Source organism: Heptranchias perlo, chromosome 16 (assembly GCF_035084215.1).
Source record: "Heptranchias perlo isolate sHepPer1 chromosome 16, sHepPer1.hap1, whole genome shotgun sequence".
Classification (NCBI taxonomy): domain Eukaryota; kingdom Metazoa; phylum Chordata; class Chondrichthyes; order Hexanchiformes; family Hexanchidae; genus Heptranchias; species Heptranchias perlo.
Window position 1 is genome coordinate 26,993,846 of NC_090340.1, and position 26,037 is coordinate 27,019,882.

General features: G+C 43.3%; 1 protein-coding gene and 1 long non-coding RNA gene across 3 annotated transcripts in view; one reads left to right on the top strand and one right to left on the bottom strand.

Annotated features, from left to right (window-relative positions):
- The window catches only part of dus2 (dihydrouridine synthase 2), a 112,622-nt gene that overhangs the window by 33,905 nt on the left and 52,680 nt on the right, over positions 1 to 26,037 (bottom strand). The window contains exons 8-9 of the mRNA XM_067997866.1: positions 8,109 to 8,174; positions 4,225 to 4,295 (exon numbers count right to left, since the gene is read on the bottom strand). Of these exons, the coding sequence (XP_067853967.1) occupies positions 4,225 to 4,295; positions 8,109 to 8,174 (137 nt within the window). The remainder of the gene's footprint in view (positions 1 to 4,224; positions 4,296 to 8,108; positions 8,175 to 26,037) is intronic.
- On the top strand, positions 10,020 to 25,994 carry LOC137333302 (uncharacterized). 2 transcript variants are annotated; one of them, XR_010965843.1, is made up of 3 exons: positions 10,020 to 10,119; positions 23,324 to 23,458; positions 25,787 to 25,994. It is a non-coding gene; the product is annotated as an uncharacterized lncRNA (long non-coding RNA). The 2 variants fall into 2 exon arrangements; XR_010965842.1 differs by lacking the exon at positions 25,787 to 25,994 and adding an exon at positions 24,957 to 25,075.

The window sequence follows — 26,037 nt, forward strand, 5'->3', positions numbered from 1 at the left end:
CAGTGGTAAACACATAAGGCACATTGAATAGAAAATGAATACCCAAGTATTTAAAATCAAGGGTTGGTATTAAAGTGGGGCCAATTTTAATCTCCATTACACCCCATTTTTACCAGTTTATAGTTCATAACAGTGGGAAATTTAACGGAGATTCGTGCCACTGGATCTCTGCTAAGTTAGCGGTACATGTACACTTCCAGGCCAAACAAAAAAACCATCGGGGCAGGAAACTCCCCCCTCAAACAAGTGGAAGCTTCATTGTAATATTAAACTTAAGGTTGGGTGACATCACTTTGATTTGCATCCAATTTCTTGACATTCCAGAACGCATTAAGCAGTGCTCATTACGCCCACATATAACAGGTGACCAGTGTTGCGTATAAAAGTAATTTTTAAATGGCCTAATGAGAAGAAGGTCTAGTGAACAATTTTCAGGCCACTGCGTTTCTTCACCTTTTGGGATTTTTTTTTTGCTGCTGTCACTTAGGTATTTAGGAGCCTGTTGGCAACTGTGTTGCTTCATATTTCTTTTCGTATCACTATACAAGTGCTACCAATGGGGATTCCAGTTGGGAATCTTCATATAATCAAGCTTTTTAGAGGAAGGGGGGCTGACTGAGGCATATCAGACTGCAACAGAGGTGATCTGTGCCCACCCACCAGTAGCCTCACACAAAGGTACAGGAGTAATTTATGTGGAAGCTCTAATTCCAAAGGGAAGCCATCACAGCAGACCTGATGGCAGAAATACGATAAGACATCCTGGACTAATGATAATATCAGATGGCTTTTTGGAAGTGCCACAGTCACAGTATATTATGTTTTCCATGAACCTCCACGAAGGAAGGTATGCCAAGGTGACCAAAAACATAACCGGATTGGCCTGCAATTCCCACAAACCATATCTACAAGCCTTGGCATACTTGCCTGGCAATGATCATGGGGAAACTTCTTCAAAAGCTCCAGATGAGCAGAGAGTATATCTGACACAACAAAGATTACTGCCTGGTGAAATGGGCAGACACGTGGCAGATGAAATTTAACGCAGAAAAATGCGAAGTGATACATTTCGGTAGGAAGAACGAAGAGAGGCAATATAAAGAAAAGGGCACAACTCTAAAAAGAGTACAGGAACAGAGAGATCTGGGGGTATATGTGTACAAATCGTTGAAGGGGCAGGGCAGGTTGACAAAGTGGTTAAAAAAGCATAGGAGATCCTGGGCTTTATTAATAAGTGCATAGAGTACAAAAGCATGGAAGTTATGATGAACCTTTATAAAACACTAGTTCGGCCACAACTGGAGTATTTTGTCCAGTTCTGGGCACCCCACTTTAGGAAAGATGTGAAGGCTTTAGAGAGGGTGCAGAAAAGATTTACTAGAATGATTCCAGGGATGAGGGACTTAAGTTTCGTGGATGGACTGGAGAAGCTGGGGTTGTTCTCCCTGGAACAGAGAAGATTGAGAGGAGATTTGATGGAGGTATTCAAAATCATGAAGGGTCTAGACAGAATAGAGAGAGAGAGAACCTGTTCCCATTGGCAGAAGGGTCAAGAACCAGAGGACATAGATTTAAGGTGATTGGCAGAAGAACCAAAGGTGACATGAGGAAAATTTTTTTACGCAGCGAGTGGTTATGATCTGGAATGCACTGCCCGAGGGGGTGGTAGAGACAGATTCAATCGTGGCTTTCAAAAGGGGACTGGATAAGTACTTGAAAGGAAAAAATTTGCAGGGCTACGGGGATAGGACGGGGGAGTGGGACTAGCTGGATTGCTCTTGCATAGAACCAGCATGGACTCGATGGGCCGAATGGCCTCCTTCCGTGCTGTAACCTTCCTATGATTCTATGAAACAGGCCATTCAGCCCAACTGGTCCATGCCGGCGTTTATGCTCCACATGAACACATGCTCTTCCCACTCCTCTTCATCTAACCCTATCAGCATATCCTTCTAGTCCTTTCTCCCTCATGTGCTTATCTAGCTTCCCCTTAAATGAATCTATGCTATTTGCCTCAACTACTCCTTGTTGTAGCGAGTTCCACATTCTTACCACTCTTTGGGTAAAGAAAGTTTCTCCTGAATTCCCTGCAGGATTTATTGGTGACTATCTTATATTTATGGCCCCTAGTTTTGGACTCCCCACAAGTGGAAACATCTTCTCTATGTCACCTTATCAAACCCCTTCATAATTTTAAAGCCTTCTCTTTGCTAGAGAAAAATGTGCTGTGACATTTTATCCCTTTCTTTGAAGGCCATCGTTTAAACAATCTGCAAATGATTCCTTTTTAGTTAAGAGATTTTCCTCCCTCCCATGATTCGAATGGTTGGATGATCCATCTCCAGTGATTCTGCTCATACTATTCTTTATTTTTAGTGATAAACCCATTTTCAGCTCTATTAATAAAACTGCACCAGGTTACCATTCTTAAATACATCTCCTAAATATGAATATTTTTGAAATGATTACACTATGTTAAGCTGCCGATTTGCGCTGATTCATGGCAGATTTTACGTTTGTGATTATGTTATTGCATTTTAGTGGAAACGCAGCGTAAAATGCGCCAGCACAAATTTTGGGCGTGCCCCCAAATCGGTAACTCCAGGCCCTGCTCTTCAGGGGAGTCTTGTACATGCCAACTCCTGGATGGAGGTGTTCATAATTATGAAGGGTTCTGTTCAGGTAAATAGGAAAAAAACTATTTCCATTGGTCTGTGAATTGGTAACTAGGGGGCATAAAATTAAGATCATCATCAAACATGAAGGGAGAGTTTTGGAGATTTTTTTAATGCATTTTTTGTTAGGATTTGCAATGCCTTACCAGAAAGAGCGATGGAAGCAGAATTCTTCCATCAGAAGAGAACAGAAGAAAAATTTAAAAAGCCACAGGGAAAGGGCAGATGTATTAAAATAAAGGTCCCAAGTGCATGAAGCCAAAGGAGGGGCTAGGCCGAAGCCGTTTGCAGCAAATACCCCGCAATGGGCTAAAAGACCAAGGTCCCCAGTACTGAGCTGAAGCAGCAAATACTCCGCACTGAGCTAAAAGACCAAGATCCCCAGTACTGAGCTGTAGCAGCAAATACTCCGCACTGAGCTAAAAGACCAAGGTCCCCAGTACTGAGCTGTAGCAGCAAATACTCCGCACTGAGCTAAAAGACCAAGGTCCCCAGTACTGAGCTGAAGCAGCAAATACTCCGCACTGAGCTAAAAGACCAAGGTCCCCAGTACTGAGCTGAAGCAGCAAATACTCCGCACTGAGCTAAAAGACCAAGGTCCCCAGTACTGAGCTGATTACTGCGCAAGTCAGCATTCAATGTGCATAGCATAAAAATACTTTTTTGTTCCACAAGAACGATCGCAGAAATAACAAAATGAAATATTTGATGGCGATGATTGATGGAGGAACTTTAGCCAGGACACTGGAGAGTTCCCTGCTCCTCTTTTATGTCCACCTGAACAGTCAGACACTTGGTTTGAAGTCTCATCCAAAAGGCAACACCTTCAACAATGCAGCATTCCCTCAGAACTAAACGGTCGGTCTAGATGATGTGCTCAAGTCCTGGAGCGGAGCTTGAACTCCCAATCTGCTGACTCAGAGGTGAGAGTAAGCCAAGCTGAAACTTGGATATTGAGTAAAGCCCCTTCTATACCCTCAGAAGAGGACCCCCTACTGCACCAGCATCATTTTTTCTATTTCCCAAATCAGGTTTCCTTATTGTAAACAATTTTACAACACCAAGTTATAGTCCAACTATTTTATTTGAAATTTACAAGCTTTCGGAGGCTTCCTCCTTCCTCGGGTAAATGTCAGGACATTTACCTGAGGAAGGAGGAAGCCTCCGAAAGCTTGTAAATTTCAAATAAAATCATTGGACTATAACTTGGTGTTGTAAAATTGTTTACAATTGTCAACCCCAGTCCATCACCGGCATCTCCACATCAAGGTTTCCTTATGGCATCGGAGCAAGACTAAATGGCACTGAAGTGTGGGCATTGTTAACACATGCCCATTAGTAATCAGGCTCAGACTTCCAGAATTTTAGTCTGGGATGGACTGAATGCAAGTTCCAAAAGTGAAAGGGCAGTAATCCAACCCGCCTCCTTAGCTTTCTCAGAGGGTTCAGGTGACACTGTCTACCTGTGTCACTCTGCAAATACTCCTGTAACTAACAGTATATTATTGACACTGGCAACCAAATGAAAATGCCTAGACTTTAATTTTACCTTCCGTGTACTGCCACAGCTGCAACTCCTGTTCTTTCGATTCGTTTTACAAGGCGAATGGTGTCTTCTAGCTGCAATTAAAAGCAATTATTTAAACAAATCATGACATCAAGAAATGAGTATCAGTTTCATTTTATGATTGTTAATTCAATGAATAATACTTTAAACAGTGAGTGTCACCATTAACATCCCTTTTGAACACCAACCCAATGGCAAAAGAATTTTAAACAACAATTTTTTGCTTTCTCTGACTGAATATTTTTGTTTAGAAAATAAATGCTGATGACATTGTTGGGAACACTGGCTTAGTGGGGTTACTGAGGCGACTGAACTGACAATGGGAGAGATGGTTAAAGAGAGCTTCCTTGGACTTTACTTGCAGATTCAGCTTCCTCGGACCACCCCTGATGAGAACAAAATTTACAGATTTAAAAGAAATTCTTATAAAGGTTAGTTACAAAATGGCAGTGGGAAAAGCTTGGGAGCAATTTCTGATCAAAGATCTCTAAGGCTACATGATGATGATGTGATTGCCAATTAATTTTCTGGCATGTCTAATGAAGATGTAAGTAGTAAACTTGGAGAGATAATTACAGTTTGATAAAGTTGACCATTTTAGATTATACTGGTATCTTGGAAACAGTATTCCTTCATGATTATAGTACAACAGTGGTTTTAAAACAAAGCATCATTCGAAGATAGTTATGAAGCTGTAGACCGCTCAGTGTTAGCTACACTGGGGGAGCAGTTAACCAAAAGCAGTTTTCGGATTTTGAACGAAAATAATATTCAGGACAGAGTTTGGGAGTGCCCAAAAATAACCAATTACTAATTTGCACTTGTATAGCACCTTCAAAGTTTAAAAAAAAAGTCCCATGGTGCTTTACAAATGGAAAATTGATGTTGAAGCACAGAAAAAGAGATTAAAGAGGAGTGGCTGAAAACTTGGTTGAAAAGATGAGTTCAAAGAAGATTTTTAAAGGAAAACCATAGCAGCTCTCAGCACAGAAGGAGACCATGTCTGTGCCGGTTCTTTGCTAGAGCAATCCAAAATTAATCCCACTCTCCACACTCCTCTCACAGCCCTGTGTCTTCCTCTGCTTCTAATATCTATCCAAATTTAATCTGTCGCAACCACTCTCTGTGGCAAAATATTCCATGCTCTAACAACCCTCTGTGAAACGGAATTTCTTTTAGCCTCTCTCTTCAGTCACTTGATGACAATTTTAAATCGACTGACTGTCACTGACTCTCCAACCAAAGCAAATAGACTTTCCCTATTCACTCTTACCAAAATCTTTTAAACTTTTAAAAGCCTCTATTAAATCTCCTCTTGATCTTAACTGCTCCAGCGGAAATAGTTCCAGCATCTCAAGTCTCTTCTCATAATTATATTTTCCTATTTGCGGCATCATGCTGGCGAACCTATGCTGCATCCTCTCTATGACATTAATGTCCTTTCAATAACGGGGAACCCAAAACTGCATTCAGTACTACAACTGTGGCCGAATCACTGCTTTGTTCAAATTTATTACTTCTTTACTCTTCTACTTTACACCCTTATTTATAAAACCCAAACTGCTGTTAGTCTATTTTTATTTACGTGCACTTGCATTTTCAGGTTAATTAGGTCTCTTGGTTCATCCACACCCTTTTGTGTCTTTCCATTAAGTATATACTCCCATGCCTTGGTTTTTCTCCCAAAATGTATTGCCTCACACTTATCCACATTAAATTGCACTCATCACCTGTCTGCCCATCCCACTTACCTATGTCTTCCTGTAGTTTTTTAAATAGTCCTCCTCGTTGTCTGCCAAACTTCCTACTTTTGTGGCGCCAGCAAATTTCAAGAAGTAGTGAAGTGGAGGGGTTTAGCAAAGGTTTTTCCAGAGAGTAGGCCTAAGGAGGCTGAAGGGCTCTGCTACCGATGGTGGGACGAAGGGAAGGCACAGAAGGCTTGAGTGAGAGGACCAAAGGTTGCGGGATGGGATACAGGATGGGAGGAGATTGCAGAGACAGGGTGAGGACCAGGAGGCATTTGAAGGCAAGGAGGAGATGAAAACTTTTAAATTCGCTGCACTGGGGAGTTTACGTAGGTTCGCGAGGATGGGTAAACAGGACTTAGCGTGGTACAAGATATAGAGGGCTAATTTTGGACAAGATGGGAGTTTATTGAGGGTGCAGTAAAGGAGGCCGACATGGAAGGCATCAGAGAAAAATCAAATCAAGAGGCCCACAAAGGAAGATTTAGATTTACACAGCAGTTCATTAGGTAAAAAGAAACAGAAGCATCAACAGTGGGATTGGGGGCGGGGGGCATTCAAAATTGCAACCATTTAAGACCCACCCCAACCCGCCCATTTCTGGTTTTCACCGGGGCAGGACGAGGGGAGGACAACTAACCTGCTCCCAGGCGGTGGATTGGGCCTTAAAACTTTCAAGGAGGCCTCCATTTTCCAACAGTTTCCAATTTCAACCATGGGGGCCGGGAATCCCGGGCCTTCTCTTTTACGCCTCGTGAAAGGAGGCGAGAAGGCCCAAGACTAACAGGTAGGTGCCTTTTTGGCACAGCTTGTGGGTCGGGAGGAGCAGGAGTACATCCCCCAGGCCCAACATGCCTACCTGCAGCGACCCCTCCCCCGATCGCGGACCCCCCCAAATCACGAACCCCCTCGATCCCCAATCGCGGACCCCCCCAAACCCCGATCCCCCCCACAATGACTGCGGAACCCCGTGATGACCCCCGATCCCAACACCACCCCTCCGTGACTGACTCCTGATCCCTCCCCCTATGGCTGATGGCCCCCATGCCAACCGATGCCCCAGTGCCAACCCATGCCCACCAATGATCATGTGCCCCCATGCCCCCCCCCCCGCCATCCATACAATCAAAGACTTACCTGAACACGTCCTCTCCCTGGCTGCTCTCCCGTCCAACTGAGACCAATCTGTCAATCAGGCCGGTCAGTCGGACGGCAAACTGACAAAAAAAACAAAAGACGTCCTTACGTCAAAATCGTAAGGACGTTCGGGAAACCCGTACTTCCGGGTTTCCCATCCACAATTTGACCCGTCCGGACCCCTTCCCAGCTCGGGGTCAAAATCATGCCCATGATCTCATATTCCATGTCTTCCACTTACCACACTGTACAGTCCTCAAATATATAATTTATCAGTGATCTCACTTTCATATCATACTGTTTGAAAGTTTGAGTTATTAATATTTGAATATAATGATGAAAATCAGCTGTGGTTCTTATTCCTGATTATAAATACAAATCTAAACTTTATTTGTGCTTTCCCGGCATAAGAGGTCACTGCCCTTCAAAGCACTCGAGGTGTTTCTGAGAGATACAAGGCTTGACATAAATACACGTCTTTATTTTTGAATTCTCGGAATGTGGACGTCACTGGCAAGGTCGTCATTTGTTGCCCATCCCTCATTGCGCTTGAGAAGGCGGTGGTGGGCCTTCTTCTTGAACCGTTGCTTGTGTAGCAGTTTGATACGACCGAGTGGCTTGCTAGGCCACTTCAGAAGGCAGTTAAGAGTCAACCACATTGGTGTGGGACTGGAGTCTCAAGGCCAGACCGGGTAAGTGCAGCGGTTTCGTTCCCTAAAGGGCATCAATGAACCAGTTGGGTTTTTACGACAATCCGACAGCTTCATGGTCACTTTTACTGATACCAGCTTTTTTATTTTCAGATGTTTTTAAAAACTGAATGATGGGATTTGAACTCACTTTCTCTGTATTATTCATCCAGATCTCTGGATGACTAATCCAGTAATATAACCTCTACACTATTGTACATTTTCTATTAGTAGATTATGAATATGAAAGTTACTGCATGACATTCAGAAAGTGAACAAACACCTAGACACTTACAGATGGCAAAATTCGAATTTTGCAGGTCACTGGCTTTGAAATTCCTTTGACAAGGGTGGAAAGGATCTAAATTGGTAGGAAAAAAATACAAAATTAGTTTAATACCATTATTAATAGAAATGCTATCAAAATCTTGATCAGCTCTACAATCTATTCCTTTAACTACAATTATATGCTTTTGCAAAAAATAAAATAATTTTAATCCTGGATCTTTCCAAACTAACATTTTTACAGATTAGCACAGCCAGAAGCATTATATCTGTCTGTGTAAATTCACACTAAAGCATACAGCTGAAAATGTTGTTTCAGGACCGTATAAACCTGAGTAAATGAAAAGTAACCTCCCACACAGTGTGACTATCTGAATCACCCGTCTCCAGAGGCAGGTTCTTTAGCAAAGTGTATCTCAGTGATCCTCCTAATCCTTCACAGCACAAGATCAAAATGTTCACAGCTCCAAGCCCAAAATCAAACCAAAGAACAGCAAAACCAGAGCTTTCTCTGCAAATCCACAACACCCTCACATCCATTAACTTGTAAGTCTCATAAGATCTGCTACAAAGTACATTTCAAATGTGAAGAAACCCGAGAACTCACAAAGCACATGTACAGGGACTAGATTTGGGCTAAAGACAATTTTGGTTTCAATTAACACATTGTATTTATACAGAGCTAAGTTTTGATTATTATTACATTGTGGCTGAATTTCAGTCATTTGCCAGTTTTGATAATATTTAAACATGACAATAAAAGGTGCTCATATTTATCGCTCTTAGTAATTCTCAGTCACACTTCTATTGCACAATTTCACGGGTAATAAGTGGAGACTTGAACCTGCAGAAAACAAGTACTGTCAACTGAATGACGCATTTGTCTCATGCTTTGTGTTTAGTGAATTAGACAATTTTGCAGACATTATTCATTAATAATAAAATTATCTCTGTTTACAGCTTAAAACATCCCCAATAAAATTACCTCTTAAGAAAATGTATCATTTTAATCAACAGGTGGTATGCAGATGATGGCCAATGGAGGTTACAGATTTCCATTCTAACATGAATTGTTATCTATCACAATGAAATTATACAGGCTGACTAACTAGCATGAGAGATAGGTAAAGACCTCAATTTGTACTTTCTTAGAAAGGACATTGTTTTTAGGAAAAAGTGTTTGGAGAGAAGAGCAACAAAACAACTTGTATCGCCTTTTGCATTGAAAAATGTCCCACGGCATTTCACAGAGACATAATCAGACAACAACTGAGCCAAAGGAGATATTTGTAGGGGTGACTAAAAGCTTGGTCAAAAAGATAGGTTTTAAGGGGGGTCTTAAAGGAGGGGAGGGAGCTGGAGAGGCAGAGAGGTTTAGGGAGGGAATTCCAGAGCTTAGAGCCTAGATGGCAGAAGACACAGTCACCAATGGCGGGGCGAAGGAAGTGGAGGATGCATCAAATGCCAGAGTTCTCGGAGGGTTGTAGGGCTGGAGGAGGTTACAGAGATAGGGAGGGGTGAGGCCATGGAAGGATTTGAACTCGAGGATGAGAATATTAAAATCACGGCGGTGGTGGACTGAGAGCCAAAGTAGGTCAATGAGCACAGGAGTGATCGATGAATGGGATTTCACATTAGCTGTGCATAAAGTTAAACTAACATAAATCAAGATTGTCATGTATTAAGCAGTATTTTCTGAGATTGGGCAGCTCCAGGTTGCCTCCCATGGCAGTCCAACGTTCCAGCTCAACTGAAATGAATGCGTCCACGCCAGTATGCAGACAGTCCCTCCCAGTAACTCACGTTAATCAGAACATGACCATATTATCTGCAGAAAGTTCATGGTGTAGGGTTTGTTTTTGAAATTTCACCCGTGTTTAATTGTGTCCCTCAGGACATTTAAGTAATTTGTGCAAGAGACCACGACAATGCAAACTTTCCATGGACAATTCCACACTTTGTGTTTTTTATGTCACTGGAGTAGCTGAGGAGGGAAGACGACCCAAATTGGTGGATTGGAGGTAAGATGTTTGAATGTGGAACACAGATGTCATGTTTTTCTCCAGGTACAACTTTGTCATGAGCACTTAATGAATATATAAGAAAACATGCAGTAATTCGTGCTGTTCTCCTCCTGTTGTAATCAATGCCTTTTAGGTCCCTGGTGAGCAGAACATGCTCTCCAACCTCTTAGGGAAGCATCTGCCAAATCCATCAATACAGTATTAGCCGTGGCTCAGCGGTAGCACTCTTGTCTCTGAGTCAGAAGGTTGTGGGTTCAAGTCCCACTCCAGAGACTGGAGCACAAAATCTAGGCTGACACTCCAGAGCTGCATTGTCAGAGGTGCTGTCTTTTGGATATGTTAATCCGAGGCCCTGTCTGCCCTCTCAGGTGGATATAAAAGATCCCATGGCATTATTTCGAAGAAGAGCAGTGGAGTTCTCCCCGGTGTCCTGGCCAATATTTATCCCTCAACCAACACTACTAAAATAGTTTATTTGGTAATTATCATATTCTTGTTTGTGGGACCTTGCAGTGTGCAAATTAGCTGCTGTGTTTCCTATATTACAACAGTGACTACACTTCAAAAGTACTTCATTGGTTGGAAAGTGCTTTGGGATGTCCTGAGATTGGGGAAGGCGCTATAGAAATGCAAGTTCTTTCTTTCTTAACAGGGCAAATTTTAAACTACCTAAAACACAGTTGCTGGACACATGTGTCCAACATGTGAAGTAAGAAATATGCCTGTTCAAACAGTGCAGCCATGATAAGGGTGCCTTGAAAACTCAGAAGTTAACTAAAAGAATCAGCCATGCAACTACCAGTTATAAAGAGTTTAAATCATAACCTTCTTGCAGTCTGAACAAATAACATCCTGGTTTACTAGTTTGTTTAAAAGGGAAGAGGGGGAGAAAGAAGCTTTACAATGGGAATAGCCTCAAATGTCAATTTTAAAATATGTAATCTTGTACTGATTTATAAAACAACTGAACAGTTTGTCAATCAAAATTAACAGGCATTACACAAGAGGAAAGGTGATTTTATGAGACTATCAATGACAGTGCTTGTAGTGGGAGGTAGCCTATATATACTGCTTGATTAGTAGTGGTGCTACATTATTATTTGAACCTGCTGGCAGATTTCCATTGCAGGTAGCATGTTGAAGACATAGCTTCAATGGGTTCTAAAGGCTGTATTTACAGCCAATCCACATGGAACATGCCGAGTACTCTGGGTGCTGCTGTTCATGGATTCACAGTGGAGAGATATTCAGAACTCTTGTGTCTGGCTGGCACAAAAGAAAACTCCAGTACATCACCATGGCAAATAGGAAACCTACATTTTCACAAAGGAAATTGAAGAGTAGGTGTTACCATAGAAACAAGAAATCAAAGCTAATAACTACAAAGCAGAAAATGAGGAAATCTTAAAATCGATCTGAGTGAAAACGTGTCTAAAATTTCAACAGGATGTTTTTGGGATGCAACCAACTGACTTGATTCTTCTACCACTACTGAAATATTTGTATCAATTATACAAATACAGAAGACACTCATTTCATCTTTAAAAATGCAGGAGTTTTAAATGTGTAGAGGCCTTGCATGGTTGGTTATATTTTAATGTTTCTTTCTGTCCCATCTTTAAAAAAGGCCAATTAAAAAAACATTCAAAGAAAACATTTACTACCTTGAAGGTCATGATGTGGAGATGCCGGTGATGGACTGGGGTTGACAATTGTAAACAATTTTACAACACCAAGTTATAGTCCAGCAATTTTATTTTAAATTCACAAGCTTTCGGAGGCTTCCTCCTTCGTCAGGTGAACGATGTGAAAATGAAATCCTCGAAATGAAATCGCATTTATAATTCACAGAACAATGCTTGGTGAGTACAGACAGTTTTTTCAACTGCCCGTTGCCAAGGCAATCAGTGTGCAGACAGACAGGTGTTACCTGCCAGGTCTCACAGAATATATAAATCACCAAAAAAAAAACAACAAACAAAAAAAAACAGAGATAGAGAGGTAGAAACATAGAAAAGACAGCAACTGACCCGTTATATTAAAAACAGATAACATTTGTTCGCTGGTGGGGTAACGTGTAGCGTGACATGAACCCAAGATCCCGGTTGAGGCCGTCCTCATGGGTGCGGAACTTGGCTATCAATTTCTGCTCGACGATTTTGCGTTGTCGTGTGTCTCGTGTGTACCTTGAAGGTGTCAGTCTTGGCTCAGTGGGAGCGTTCTTGCTTGAGTTAGAAAGTTGTGGGCTTAAGCTGCACTTCAGGTACTTAAGCACACAATCCAGGCTGACTGAGGGACTGCCGCACGTCCAATAATTATCTCTCAACCAACATCACTAAAAAAAACTCATTATCTAGTCATTATCTCATTGCTTTTTGTGGGATCTTGATGTGCGCAAATTGGCTGTGGCATTTCTTGCATTACAACAGTGACTATACTTGAAAAGTACTTAATTGGCTGTAAAGCATTTTGGGATGTCCTGAGGTCGTGAAAGGCACTATATAAATGCAAGTTCTTTCATTCTTTCTTTCACTACCAGAGGTACTGTATTTCAGATGAGACATTAAACCGCAGCCCCATCTGCGCTCTCAGGTGGACACAAAAGATTCCACGGCACTATTTGAAGAAAGAGAATAATAAAAAGATATGGGGAAAGAGCAGGAAAATGAGATTAGAGCAAATAGCTCCAACAGCAAAAGGACAGGCACAATGGGCGGAGTGGCCTCCTGTGCTGAAATTTCCACGATTCTACATAAGTTAGTGAAGCTTTGACTGTCAGGCAACACCATGTCAGAGAAGCACGGCGGTCATTTCAATAGAAATAATGCTGTTAGTACTTGCAACACAGAGCAGAAGTTGAGTAAACCCTCAATTTTTAAATTTGCATCGTTTCACATCGTTCACCTGACGAAGGAGGAAGCCTCCGAAAGCTTGTGAATTTAAAATAAAATTGCTGGACTATAACTTGGTGTTGTAAAATTGTTTACAATTTTTAAAGCAACAGCTCTCCCCAAACCAGCTGACGGGACTGTAATCTGCAAAAGCTCCCTTTCCCTGAGAAGTGATCAGTACAGAGTCATGTCAGCTTTAAAATATACCACTTCTATTCATGAACCATATTTTTGCCCAGCTGGCAGAAAAGTTAAAAGTTATAGTCAAATGTCCGTCTGGCAGGTTTTATGCACAGGAACTATGACAAAATGTAACTTTTCAACTTGGTTTTAAATGTTTACAAAATAATTTGACCTAACAGAAGTCTTTAAGATTATGAAGGATTTTTTTTTTATTCGTTCATGGGAAGTGGTCATCGCAGGCGAGGCCGACATTTATTGCCCATCCCTAATTGCCCTTGAGAAGGTGGTGGTGAGCCGCCTTCTTGAACCGCTGCAGTCCGTGTGGTGACGGTTCTCCCACAGTGCTGTTAGGAAGGGAGTTCCAGGATTTTGACCCAGCGACGATGAAGGAACGCAATATATTTAAATAGGGTAGACGTAGAGAAAATGTTTCCACTTGTGGAGGAGTCCAAAACTAGGGGCCATAAATATATTTAGAAGAAACTTCTTTTACCCAGAGAATGGTAAGAATGTGGAACTCGCTACCATAAGGAGTAGTTGAGGTGGATAGCACAGATGCATTTAAGGGGAAGGAAGATAAACACATGAGGGAGAAAGGAATAGAAGGTTATGCTGATAGGGTTAGATGAAGAGGGGAGGGAGGAGGCTCGTGTGGGGCATAAACACCGGTATGGACCAGTTGGGCCGAATGGCCTGTTACTGTGCTGTACATTCTACTACACAGCTACAGTCCCATTCCAGTGGCCAGGGCAGTGCAGTGGCCTAGGAGCTGGCTTTACCTAATATGTGTGGGATAAGACTGCCATCGGTTTCACTTCTGTCACCACAATGAAAATGGGCTAAAATCAAGGACATGAGATCTTACTCTGAGGATTACAACTATGGACATTAAATTCACTGGATGTTTTGAAGAAGGTATAGTGCTGCACCCAACTGAGGAGCTGATTGCCCAACACTGTTTAAAAATCAAACCAACCGAAAACCTGAGACAACAGGCTTAATGGAATCACTAAATGCAAATATGGTCACAATGATTTTAGGCATTAGCTTGAAATTCAATTCAAAAGAAAACTTCAAAGGGAATTTGTCATTAAAGATAATTCATTCCAAGGCCCTAACCTTTTTGATATAAAGATCATTGCAACACTGCCACAGCCCGTTCAGTATGCATTCAACTGAACAGTCAATTTACATTTGGGGTCATTTTTATCACTTGATTATTCCTTTGATGATTCTCAGATCTTTCCTTGCATCTTGCACAGTGATTCACCATGGTGTAAAGTAACCTTTGATAGAAGGTTAAGTTCAGCAAGTGTGTACAGTTATAGGAGTGGAATTTCCTGTGTATTTGCACCCAGAGACACGCTTAGTCGGGGTGTAAAGCAAATACCTGGTGAGGAAAGTCAGGCACAAGTGTGTTACACACCTAATTAGGTTACGGCCCAATTTCCTCACTGTTTTACGCCCGCCTATTGACCCTTGCACCCGAACGCATCATGGCTCATTATAATGTCACCATCCCAGGCTAAAGAGCCGTAAACCCTAATTTCCTGCAATTAAGCTGGTTCAAAACGGGTGTAAAATGAAGCCCAGTAGTTTAGGTGTAGCAGGAAACAAAGTTATTCTTCTGGTGTTTAATTGTGATTTATTTTTTTAAAAGCGATTTTTAAATATGCATCCTCACTGAGACCTGCTCTGTATTTTCTGTTTCTTTGGAAGCATTTTTACAGCTTCAGCATGAGTCACATTAAAAATTGAAAAGCTCCCGCGATTGCAGGTTCTTAAACATGCTGTGCCTGATGTGCTTGAATGAGGTTAGACGGCTTGAAACTTTAATTTTTATATTTAAAGAAGGAATATATGGTGCGAGTTCCACACTTTCCCCGGGCCACGATTGTTTACGCTGATTTCTGCTTGTATATGCTGAATTTTACATTCTGGTGTATGCTAATGCGATTGGCAGGAAATTTAGGTGCAAATTAATATCAGCAAAATGGGGGAAAGAATGGGCGTAGTTTCAGGTGTAATTTCCCAATTACCACCCCCACCGTTCCCCAAACAGTAAATTCCATCTCACAAAGTTTACTGTAGTTGCACCTGGAGCAAAATTATTCATATCTAAAAGGGTGATCAAAAATTGTATTAAAAATAAAAGCCCATTTTGCAATGTCTTAACATCTGGTGCATTATTCATCTTTTGTTCAATATTTTCAGTGAGGTTACCGACCGAAGCTTCTAGAGTCTAGGGGCAGGATTTTAACTGTGAAAAATGGGTGGGTTCGGGGCGGAGGCATTGAAAATTGCAACAATTTTATTCCCGCTCCCAATGCGCCTCCAACTTGCCCATTTCCGGTTTTCACCAGGGCGGCATGAGGGGCAACCAACCAACCCGCTCTCAGGAGGCGGGTTGGTCACTAAAACCTTTCAAGGAGGCTGCGGGCCTCCATTTTGAAAGGTTTTGCGATTTCAACCCCTGGGGTCGGGATTCCCCGGGCCTTCTCCTTCACGTCACGTGAGATGAGGAGAGAAGACCCAAAACTGCAGGTAAGTATCTTTCTGGCTCAGCCTGTGGGCCAGGAGGAGCAGGAGTGCTTCCCCCAGGCCCAACAAGCCTATCTGCAGCGCTCCCCCCCACCGCCCCGCCAACGATCACCCGATGCCCCCCCATCCGTACAAGCTAAGACTTACTTGAAGACTTACCTTTTCATGTCCTCTTCCTTGCTCTGCTCCCGTCCGACTGGCCTATCAGACGGGAAACCAAAAGTTTGGTCAAAGAGATAGGTTTTAAGGAGCGTCTTAAAGGAGGAGAGAGAGGTAGAGAGGCGGAGAGGTTTAGTGAGGGAAATTCAGGGCTTTGGGCCTTGGCAGGTGAAGGCACGGCTACCAACGGTGGAGCGATTAAAATCGGGGTGGCGCGAGGGGCAAGAATTGGAGGAGCGCAGAGATCGCGGAGGGTTGTGGGGCTGAGGAGGTTACAAATGTAGGTAGGGGTGAGGCCATGGACGGATTTGAAAACAAAGATGAGAATTTTAAAATTGAGGCATTCAGAAGCGATGCTGTTTAACTTTGAATTCAAACCCAACACAAAGAGGAAGAGCGTTAAACTGGCCAACCAGTTTTGCCAAATGTATCTATCCTGTTCTGAATGACAAGCTCAACCCGCACAAATTGCCCACAAGTCTCAGCTCTGATAAAGTAGCAGTGGATTTTCCCATCAACCCTCAGTTAACTCTGAAGATAGTGAATGGTGTAACACAAGCACCGAGAGTCACGCCTGATCAAAGAGCAATCAATTCGGTTCTTCAATGCAAAATGTTACATTCTCCAACGTTAACATTCAGTTTGATGAGTGCAGGACAAAAATCCACCGCTGCCTGTCCTTCATTCAAGATATAATGAGTGAATAGCAATGTTTACAACAAAGTATACTGAACCCAGGCTGGTTAATTTATAGTCATACACCCCCTCCTCCATCACCACTTTACAGCATGTAGACTTCTACACCTTTGAGGAAATGATACAACTCTTGGTGCACACAAATATTGTCTTGAAACCATCTTCTGATCATGCTGGTGTACATTTAATGCAAAATTTGCACTATGAAGTTTAAAGGCAATAGATTTCAATATCACACTGTTATGCAGGATGCTTGACATGGTTATTCAATTAAAGTATTTAATTGTATGATCTCGATGGCAAGTCAATTACATGAAATAACTTAGTAACTTTTCACTTTAGGAATCAATCATGAAAGTCAAAAAAGTTTTAAAAAGACCTGTATGAATCCATTGCAGTCAACACAACATGACTCATGGGGGGTAACTTTAATCCCAAACAATGGGTGGGAGGTTAAAGTTGCAGAATTTTGAACCGTGACCAGAACCCGGCTCCAACGTGCCCACTTCCGGGTTTAACCCAGGCACGTTTGGATGTACGCGAGTAACTGAAACCCAGAAGTCCCGTTCCCACTTAATGCCAGCAGGCAATTAACCTCATTGAAATAGTTGACGTACTTAATTTTTTGTGGATTCTAAGTCTGAAATGAATTTAACCTCACCTGCACGAGTTTCCCATGACTTCGCAATCTCGCCAGTGATAAGGAGGTGAGATTCATGCAGAAGTTGATATGGCCCTTTAAACTTGTGATTGACACATCTGAATAAAAGCTCAAACATTGCAGCTGGTCTCTCAGTTCTCTCAAGCAAACGTTTGGTTCTCAAACTGACAAGACCAGGATGGGGGGGGGGGCGCAATGGACGTATTTGAAAGGACATCTGAGGAGGAGGAAAATGAACATGCACATCAGCCAACTGTGTTGGGATCTGCTGGTGCACAAAACAGAGGTTCACAAAAGGACCTAGAGAACAGCAGGACCAACAGAGGGGCCAAGGTCGCAGGAGGCACTACCGACGTAAGAGGGTGTACAGGCAGAGGCTGAGTTTCCCTGGACCTCTCTGAGGAGCAGTGCCTACACTGGCTCAGATTGAGTTGGCAGGTGGTCGCAGACATCTGCAGCCTCCTTGAGGAAGAGAGCTGCTCCCCGCTGGACCTGGTGGCCGCTCATTGCCCGGCACAGTAAAAGTAATGACTGTCCTCAATTTCTTCGCCTCAGGGTCATTCCAGGGTGCTCCGGGATCTCTCAGTTGTCTGCACATAAGTGTATACGACAGGTGACGGATGGCTTGTTTGCCAGGGCGTCTGATTACGTGAACTTCCCCCGCCACGACATCAGCCAGAATGAGCGGGCAGTGGTTTTCAACTCTCTGGATGGATTCCCACGGGTGCAGGGCACAATCGATTGCACACACATGGCAACCTAAGGACCACCACATGAGTCAGGAGTCTTCATACATTGAAAGGGCTATCACTCCATCAACCACAGGAATACATTTCTGCAGGTGTGTGCCAGAATCCCTGGCAGCTGTCATGATTCCTTCATCTTGTGCAAGTCCAACATTCCATACAGACTTAATGGCTAGCTCATCGGAGACAAGGGATATCCCCTGTCGACGTGGTTCATGACACCTGTGAGGAACCCCATCAACGAGGCACAACAATGATACAACCGGAGTTACATGATCACCAGGTGCGTCATCAAGCAAACCATCGGCATGTTGAAGATGCGCTTCAGGTGCATGGATAGGTATAGAGAAGCCCTTCAGCATTCGCCAGCGAGGGTCTCTAGAATAATAGTGGTTCGCTGTGTCCTGCACAACATAGCACAGCAGAGAGAGTTACAGGTGGAGGAGGTCGAAAGCACCCATCAAGCATCATCTGCTGGCAGCAACATTGAGGAGGAAGAGGATGAGGATGAGGAGGCGGATGAGGAAAATGAAGATGGGGCACCCATCGCCAGACCATCCACGCACATTGCTGCCCTTAATGCCCTCATATCTCCCAGGTTCTCATAAGGACAGTTGCAAAATAAAGAAATTGAGATACTCAGGCTGCCTGTCACAACCACCAACAGCCCACCACCCCTTTGCACAAAACAGTTCTTCAACCACGAATACACCCATTGCACATTCGCCCAATGGGTATCGTCATGTACTGGCATTCATGATGAAGCAAATGAAAGGGGAACTTGACACTTGGGACACAATAGTGGCCAAGACATGGTAGTGGTGATAATCAATAAATGTAACGTGCCAACTTAAAAAAAAGAATGAACAAGGTAACATTTCTTCGAACACCCTTGCGCATACCCATGGTGAACTACAATTGCTTTAACTTACACTTCCTACTGCTTCTATGTGGTGCATCACCTGTGGCTTCAGCAGAGGTAGAGGCAGGTTGCTCAGATCCATGCCCTGACTGCTGAGATGCTATCAGCCTATGACCTCTGGGTTTTGGAGCCCTTGAGGGCCCTGCCAAAGACTGTTTCAACTGCACCTGTGTATGGGCAGACTCAGCCATCGGGAGAGGAGACAACATTGTGGGTACTGGTTGAGCAGCGGGCAACGGGTGAAACGTGGGAGTGCTTTGATTGTATATAGAGCTTAAAATGAAGCAGAAAAAGGAGGTTTATGACGAATGTAAGGTTCACAATACAGTAGAGAACCAGGCTGAATGCAGAAAGTACAGAGGAGATCTAAAAAAAAAGGAATAAGAGGGGCAAAGAGAAAGTACGAGAATAGATTAATGGCTAAAAAGGGAACCCAAAAGTCCTTTATAAACATAAAACATATAAATAGTAAACGGGTAGTCAAAGGAAGAGTGGGACTGGTTAGGGACAAAAAAGGAGATCTTCTTGTCGAGGCAGAGGACATGGCTGAGGTACTAAATGAATACTTCCCATCCATCTTCACTAGAGAAGAGGATGCTGCCATTGTAGCAGTAAAGGAGGAGGGAGTAGCGATATTGGATAGAATAAAAATAGATAAAGAGGAGGTACTTAAAGATTGGCAGTACTCAAAGTAGAAAAGTTACCCGGTCCAGATGGGATACATCCCGGGTTACAGAGGGAAGTCAGGGTGGAAATTGCAGAGTCTCTGGCCACAATCTTCCAATCCTGCTTAGATATGGGGACGATGCCGGAGGACTGGAGGATTGCAAATGTTACGACCCTGTTCAAAAAAGGAAAGAGGGATAAATCCAGCAATTACAGGCCAGTCAGCCTAATGTCGGTGTGGTGGGGAAACTTTTAGAGACAATGATCCGGGACAAAATTAATTGGCACTTGGAAATGTATGGGCTAATAAATGAAAGTCAGCACGGATTGGTTAAAGGAAAATTGTGTTTGACTAACTTGGTTGAGTTCTTTGATGAAGTAACGGAGAGGGTTGATGAGGGTAGTGCGGTTGATGTTATGCATATGGACTTTCAAAAGACATTTGATAAATTAACACATAATAGTCTTGTTAGCAAAATTAAAGCCCATAGAATTAAAGGGACAGTGGCAGCTTGGATACAAAATTGGCAAGGGGACAGAAAGTAGAGAGTAGTGGTGAACGGTTGTTTTTCAGACTGGAGGGAAGTATACAGTGGTGTTCCCCAGGGGTCAGTATTAGGACCACTGCTCTTTTTGATACATATTAATGACCTGGACTTAGGTATAGAGGGTATAATTTCAAAGTTTGCAGATGACACGAAACTCGGAAATGTAGTAAACAATGTGGAGGATAGTAACAGACTTCAGGAGGACGTAGACAGACTGGTGAAATGTAACGCAGAAAAGTGTGAAGTGATGCATTTCGGTTGGAAGAATGAGGAGAGGCAATATAAACTAAATGGTACAATTTTAAAGGGGATGCAGGAACAGAGAGACCTGTGGGTGTACGTACACAGGTCTTTGAAGGTGGCAGGACGAGTGGAGAAGGCTGTTAAAAAGGCATACAGGATCCTTGGCTTTTTAAATAGGAGCACAGAGTACAAATGCAAGGAAATTATGCTAAGCCTTTATAAAACACTGGTTAGGCCTGAGCTGGAGTATTGTTTTCAATTCTGGGCACCACACTTTAGGAAGGATGTCACGGCCTTAGAGAGTGTGCAGAAGAGATTTACTAGAATGGTACCAGGGTTGAGGGACTTCAGTTATGTGGAGAGACTGGAGAAGCAGGGGTTGTTCTCCTTAGAACAGAGAGGGTTAAGGGGAGATTTGATAGAGGTGTTCAAAATCATGAATGGTTTTGATAGGGTAAATAAGGAGAAACTGTGTCCAGTGACAAAGGGGTCAGTAATCAGAGAACACAGATTTAAGATGATCGGCAAAGGGCCAGAGGCAACATGAGGAAACATTTTTTTACGCAGCGAATTGCAATGATCTGGAATGCACTGCCTGAAAGGGTGGTGGAAGCAAATTCAAATGTAACTTTCAAAAGGGAATTAGATAAATACTTGAAGGGAAAAAATTTACAGGGCTATGGGGAAAGAGCAGGAGAATGGGACTAATTTGATAGCTCTTTCAAATAGCCGGCACAGGCACGATGGGCCGAATGGCCTCCTCCTGTGCTGCACCTACTATGATACTATGAAGGGGACGAAAGAGCAGATCTGTGAGTGGCTGAAGGTGCCGTATTCACCCGATGGATGCATTGATTTGCATGAGGCTGACAATGAAACAGATGCATCAGAGGGTGACAATCAGTCAGATGCATCACATTGCATCGGGATTGGGGTGAGTGGCAGTGGTGAGTGCATAAATGGGGAGGTGAGGAAATGCATAAAAAGTGAAGCATGGTTGATGCTGAAACTTAAGTGGGTGTGAGGAGTGATGCGATGGAGTAGGTGTGCCAACATAGAATGGGTGGTAGGTGGGGGTCTTGCAGAACACAGGATGTAGGTGAATCAGCAAATGGGCTCACTTTTCCTGACCTGGTTAGGTCATTAAAACACTTCCTGCACAGCAGCCAAGACCCGTGCTCCTGCTGCTGACCTCTTCTGCCATCTCCAGCCACGCCTCCTTGGTGGCAGAACTAGATTTCTTCTTCCGAACTATTGGGTAGATGACCTCCCTCCTGCTTCTCACAGCACCCAGCAGTACTTCGAGTGAAAGCATCCGAGTACCTGGGTGCTGCCTTTCCTCTATGTGCATCCATTGCTTCACTTCCTCTTTTCTCCTCCAAAATCCAGTTTTGCATTGGCCCTTTAAATAGTGGACTTCAGATCACGCCATGCACAGTACACCCACTGTGCAGCCTGGAGACCCGAAACCCAGAAGTAAAATTAAGTGCCTCTAATTTAGTTGCGATCGTAGATTCCGACGCGCTCACTTTACTTTCGGGTTTCCTACGCGATTATCTACCCACCCGCTGAGTTCCCGGCTCCAGGTAAAAATCATGCCCATGGTGTCAGGTGTAGAGCAGAATGTATTACAGCCTTAATGTTTAATCTAGTAACATTTTCAATTTAAAAAACAAACAAAAAGCAGGACTTTGAAAATTAGCTGAAAGCTGCGTAGTCCTGTTGTCAAGACCAGTTCCTTAGTCTCACAATCACAGGCACCACACCACCTCACCAGTATGTCTCCGTTGACATTTTCTGTCGCAGCCTGCCTTCCATTTGGTACTGCCAAGGCCAAAATAGTAAACTGAATTGACTTTAATAGAGTTTGTAGGAAGCATAATCTCATCTGCCTAAGCCACTCTGTGATCTTTTGTGTGCATTAAGCACCTGGTATTATCCTCACATGTCATGAAAAAAAAAATCAATATGTCTGTTCATTAAAACTGAATTCCTGCCAGAACCTGCAGCTGGATGAAGCTAATGTAACTACAGAAATCATTAGTAGATAGTCATTAGTGCCAGATAGATTTTCAATGTAAGACTATGCATACTGGTCAAGGACAAATGCAACCCACACGAACAATTAATGAACCCTATTTTGCACAGGTTGGTGAATTGTGGGTGAAGTTCACTCCTATAAAGAAAAAGAAAAGGAAGATTTGCATTTACATAGCACCTTTCACGACCTCAGGATGTCCCAAAGTGTTTTACTTTTGAAGTGTAGCCATTCTTGTAATGTAGGAAATGCGGCAGCCAATTTGCGCACAGCAAGGTTCCACGAACAGCAATTTGATAATGACCAGATAATCTGCTTTAGTGGTGTTGGTTGAGGGATAAATATTGGCCAGGGCGCCTAAGAGATAGTCATGGGATCTTTTATGCCCACCTGTGAGGGCAGACGGGGGCCTCAGATTAACGTCTCATCCAAAAGATGGCACCTCTGACAGTACAGCACTCCCTCAGTGCAGCATTCCATGGGATACATCATCAGGTGCCTTCTCTTTTACAGAGAGGAGACCACTAATAATATAAGGAGGGGTTGGCCCATTCAAATTGAAATTGAAAATAAACAAAAGCCATTAACCTGCAGACCCTCTGCTTATTCCTTGAACAGTGGCCCAACCAGTTCCCATCGACCACAACCCTCTTCCGCCTGGTTGAACTTGTTCCCACCTTGGAAAGCTTTTCCTTTAACTCCACTCACTTCCTCCAGATAAGAAGTGCTTCTGTGGGAACCTGCCTCGGTCCGAGCTATGCCTGCCTTTTTATAGGGTGTGTTGTCCAACTTGGGTTCCCCCTCCGATCTCTTTTTCCGTTACACTGATGACTGCGTTGGGCTTGCTTCCTGCTCTCGTCCTGGTCTAGAGAACTTTATTAATTTTGCTTCAAATTTTAACTCCCAGTCCTCATTAGCTTCTTCAAGGACCGACTCCTACCAAACCCGGTGGGAATGACGAGGAGGCCGGCGAGCGTGAGCAAGATTTCGGGCGCCAGGAGGCCGCTGCCGGGGACCCAAGGGAACCGACCCACGTCCTAAGGTAAGTTGTCGGGGGGATGGGAGGGGCGGGTGGGGAGACACTTGTAGTCGGGGCAGGGGAGACCTTGCGGCCCCTAGATTCATCGGCTGGCAACTTTCCCTGGCGTGACCAGCACTATGCTCGCCTTGCGCAGCCCAGGGTTAAAATTGCTTCGGGGTTCAAATGACATCATCGGACCCTGTCCTTTAAATACTCATGAAGCCCTCGCCTGCCTTTCATCTCCCGAAACCTTTGAGTTAAATTGCCAGCAGGCGGGAGTGCGGTGCGAACAGGGAGGTAAGTACTCGGCCCCTGTTTTAACCCACCGCACGTTCAGTTCTCATCAGTTGCGGGGGGTTAAAATCGAGGCTTCTGTCATTGGAACAGAAGCTCAAGGAACAACACCGCATCTTTCTGTTAGGCACTTTGCAGTCCTTTGGTCTTAGTCTTGATTTTAACAACTTCAGACCTTAATTATAGTTCCAGTTTTCTCTCTGGCAGTGAGTGCCGGGAATGTGCGATGGGTGTGTACCAGCATTTCTGGGGATGGAGGAAACGATTGGGTTGGTGCTCAGGTGGGAACCCAGACCCCCGGTCGGAACACCGTGCTGGCAGGGCGATCTGCATCCATGGTGTCGATCTACCTTTTTCTTCCACCAGACTCCTGGGCCACTGGAGCCTGCTTCACTTTGTCAGTTTTCCCCCATTCCACTTACCAATCACCCATTACCTCTTCTCACACACTCAGTGTCCATAAGACCATAAGAGATAGGAGCAGGAGTAGGCCATTCGGCCCCTCAAGCCTGCTTCGCCATTCAATGAGATCATGGCTGATCTGATTTTTATCTCAACTCCACTTTCCTGCCTTTTCCCCATATCCTTTGACTCCCTTGCTGATCAAAAATTTGTCGAACTCAGCCTTGAATGTATTCAATGACTCAGCCTCCACAGCTTTTTGGGGTAAAGAATTCCAAAGATTCACGACCCTCTGGGAGAAGAAATTCCTCCTCATTTCCATCTTAAACGGGCGACCCCTTATTCTGTGTCTCGTAGCAATCTCCTCCAGCAAAATATCCTCACGCTCGTCCCTGCTGCTTCTGCCATTACTTTCCTGCCCTCTGGAATTCCCTCCCTAGATTCTTCCATCTTGCACCCTCCCTTCCTGCTTTCAAAGGCTTCCTCAAAACCTTTCTCTTCAACCAGGCCTTTGCCTCCTCATTTCCAACTTTTCAGTTTTCCTTTTTTCATCCTACTTTGTGGTGTTTACTGTTTTTCCTCTGCCCTTTAATGTGCTTTGCGGTGCCTTAACTTTGGGCACCATACATTAAGGATGTTGTTGCCATAGAGTTCAGAACAAAGAGACAAGGACACAGGGCACAATGTTGTGAAGAGGTACTGAAGAAGATCTTTCATTTGTCAAAAGAAGATCAAGAGGCACTGTGATCTCGGTTTTTAAAACGATGAGCGGCAGGGATGATATAGATGTAAATTAGCATATTTCATCTCCACTGAATTACAGAACTAGAAGACCCAAGGACAATCCTGTTGATGAACTTATTTAAAAGAAGAGCTGGATAGACACCCGACTTAAGCATGAGAATGAAAACAAATTGTACATAGTCTGCAAGAATAACAAGGTTGAAGGAACAAGTGGCTTTTTCTTGTTCCCAGTGATATAGCTGGTGATTTAAAGTTTGGACACACTTCAGCCAATCCATTTCTCCCCCCAACCCTGGCCTAGTACCACTGATACTCAAGTGAAGTCAACCTTGGAGACATCATTATATGTGTGACTTCACATCCTCTGGATCAGCATTTAAAAAAAAGTGTCATCAATATATTAATAATGCTCAAGATCTCTGACTGATTTTACCACTGTTGCAAAATCAATTTGTATGAAACTAAGTACATCAACCCTGCCTTCCTACACTTTCTACCCTTGAAACAAGCAAATATTATGAATACACTAATACATTTACTTGCCTGATTTGGTAGGTACCCTTACAGCACCTTACACAAACACGTGTTGCCTTCAGACCCTCCAGTCATCTCTTGTTGGCATGGCAACCTCCAACAGTCCTGACACACTCATCATCAGTAAATCATTCTTAATGGAGCAGACAGGGAACAGGACTGTATGCCTCTCTAATTATAAGCTCTTTCAGAGAACCCACAGCACAGATGGAGGTGTCGTTTTACTATGTTTCAAGCACGGATTAGTAACCTTGGACAAACAAGATTTGGAAAGAAGTATCTTTGGACAGAAATACCCTGCAAAGATAGCAAGATCGTTTTGGAAACCTCACCATTCATCATCTGTCCATTGTTCTATTTTTGCCTACCTGACAGGTACCACCTAGAGATTGCAAAACATCTGTAGAGACAAATGGGAAAGAAAAACTTTCAGCTCCTCAACCACAATGAAACCAAGAGGGAAATAATTTCGTTAAAAGTGGCAGAAACAAACAAAAGAAAAAACAACTTCCCAACGAAAAGCGAGAAAAAAAAACCTAACAGTCAATAGAAACAAAAAAATGTGGTGAACCAACTAAACAAAAGAATTTTGGTTCCTATGTTGTCCATTAAGCAATAAACTCTTC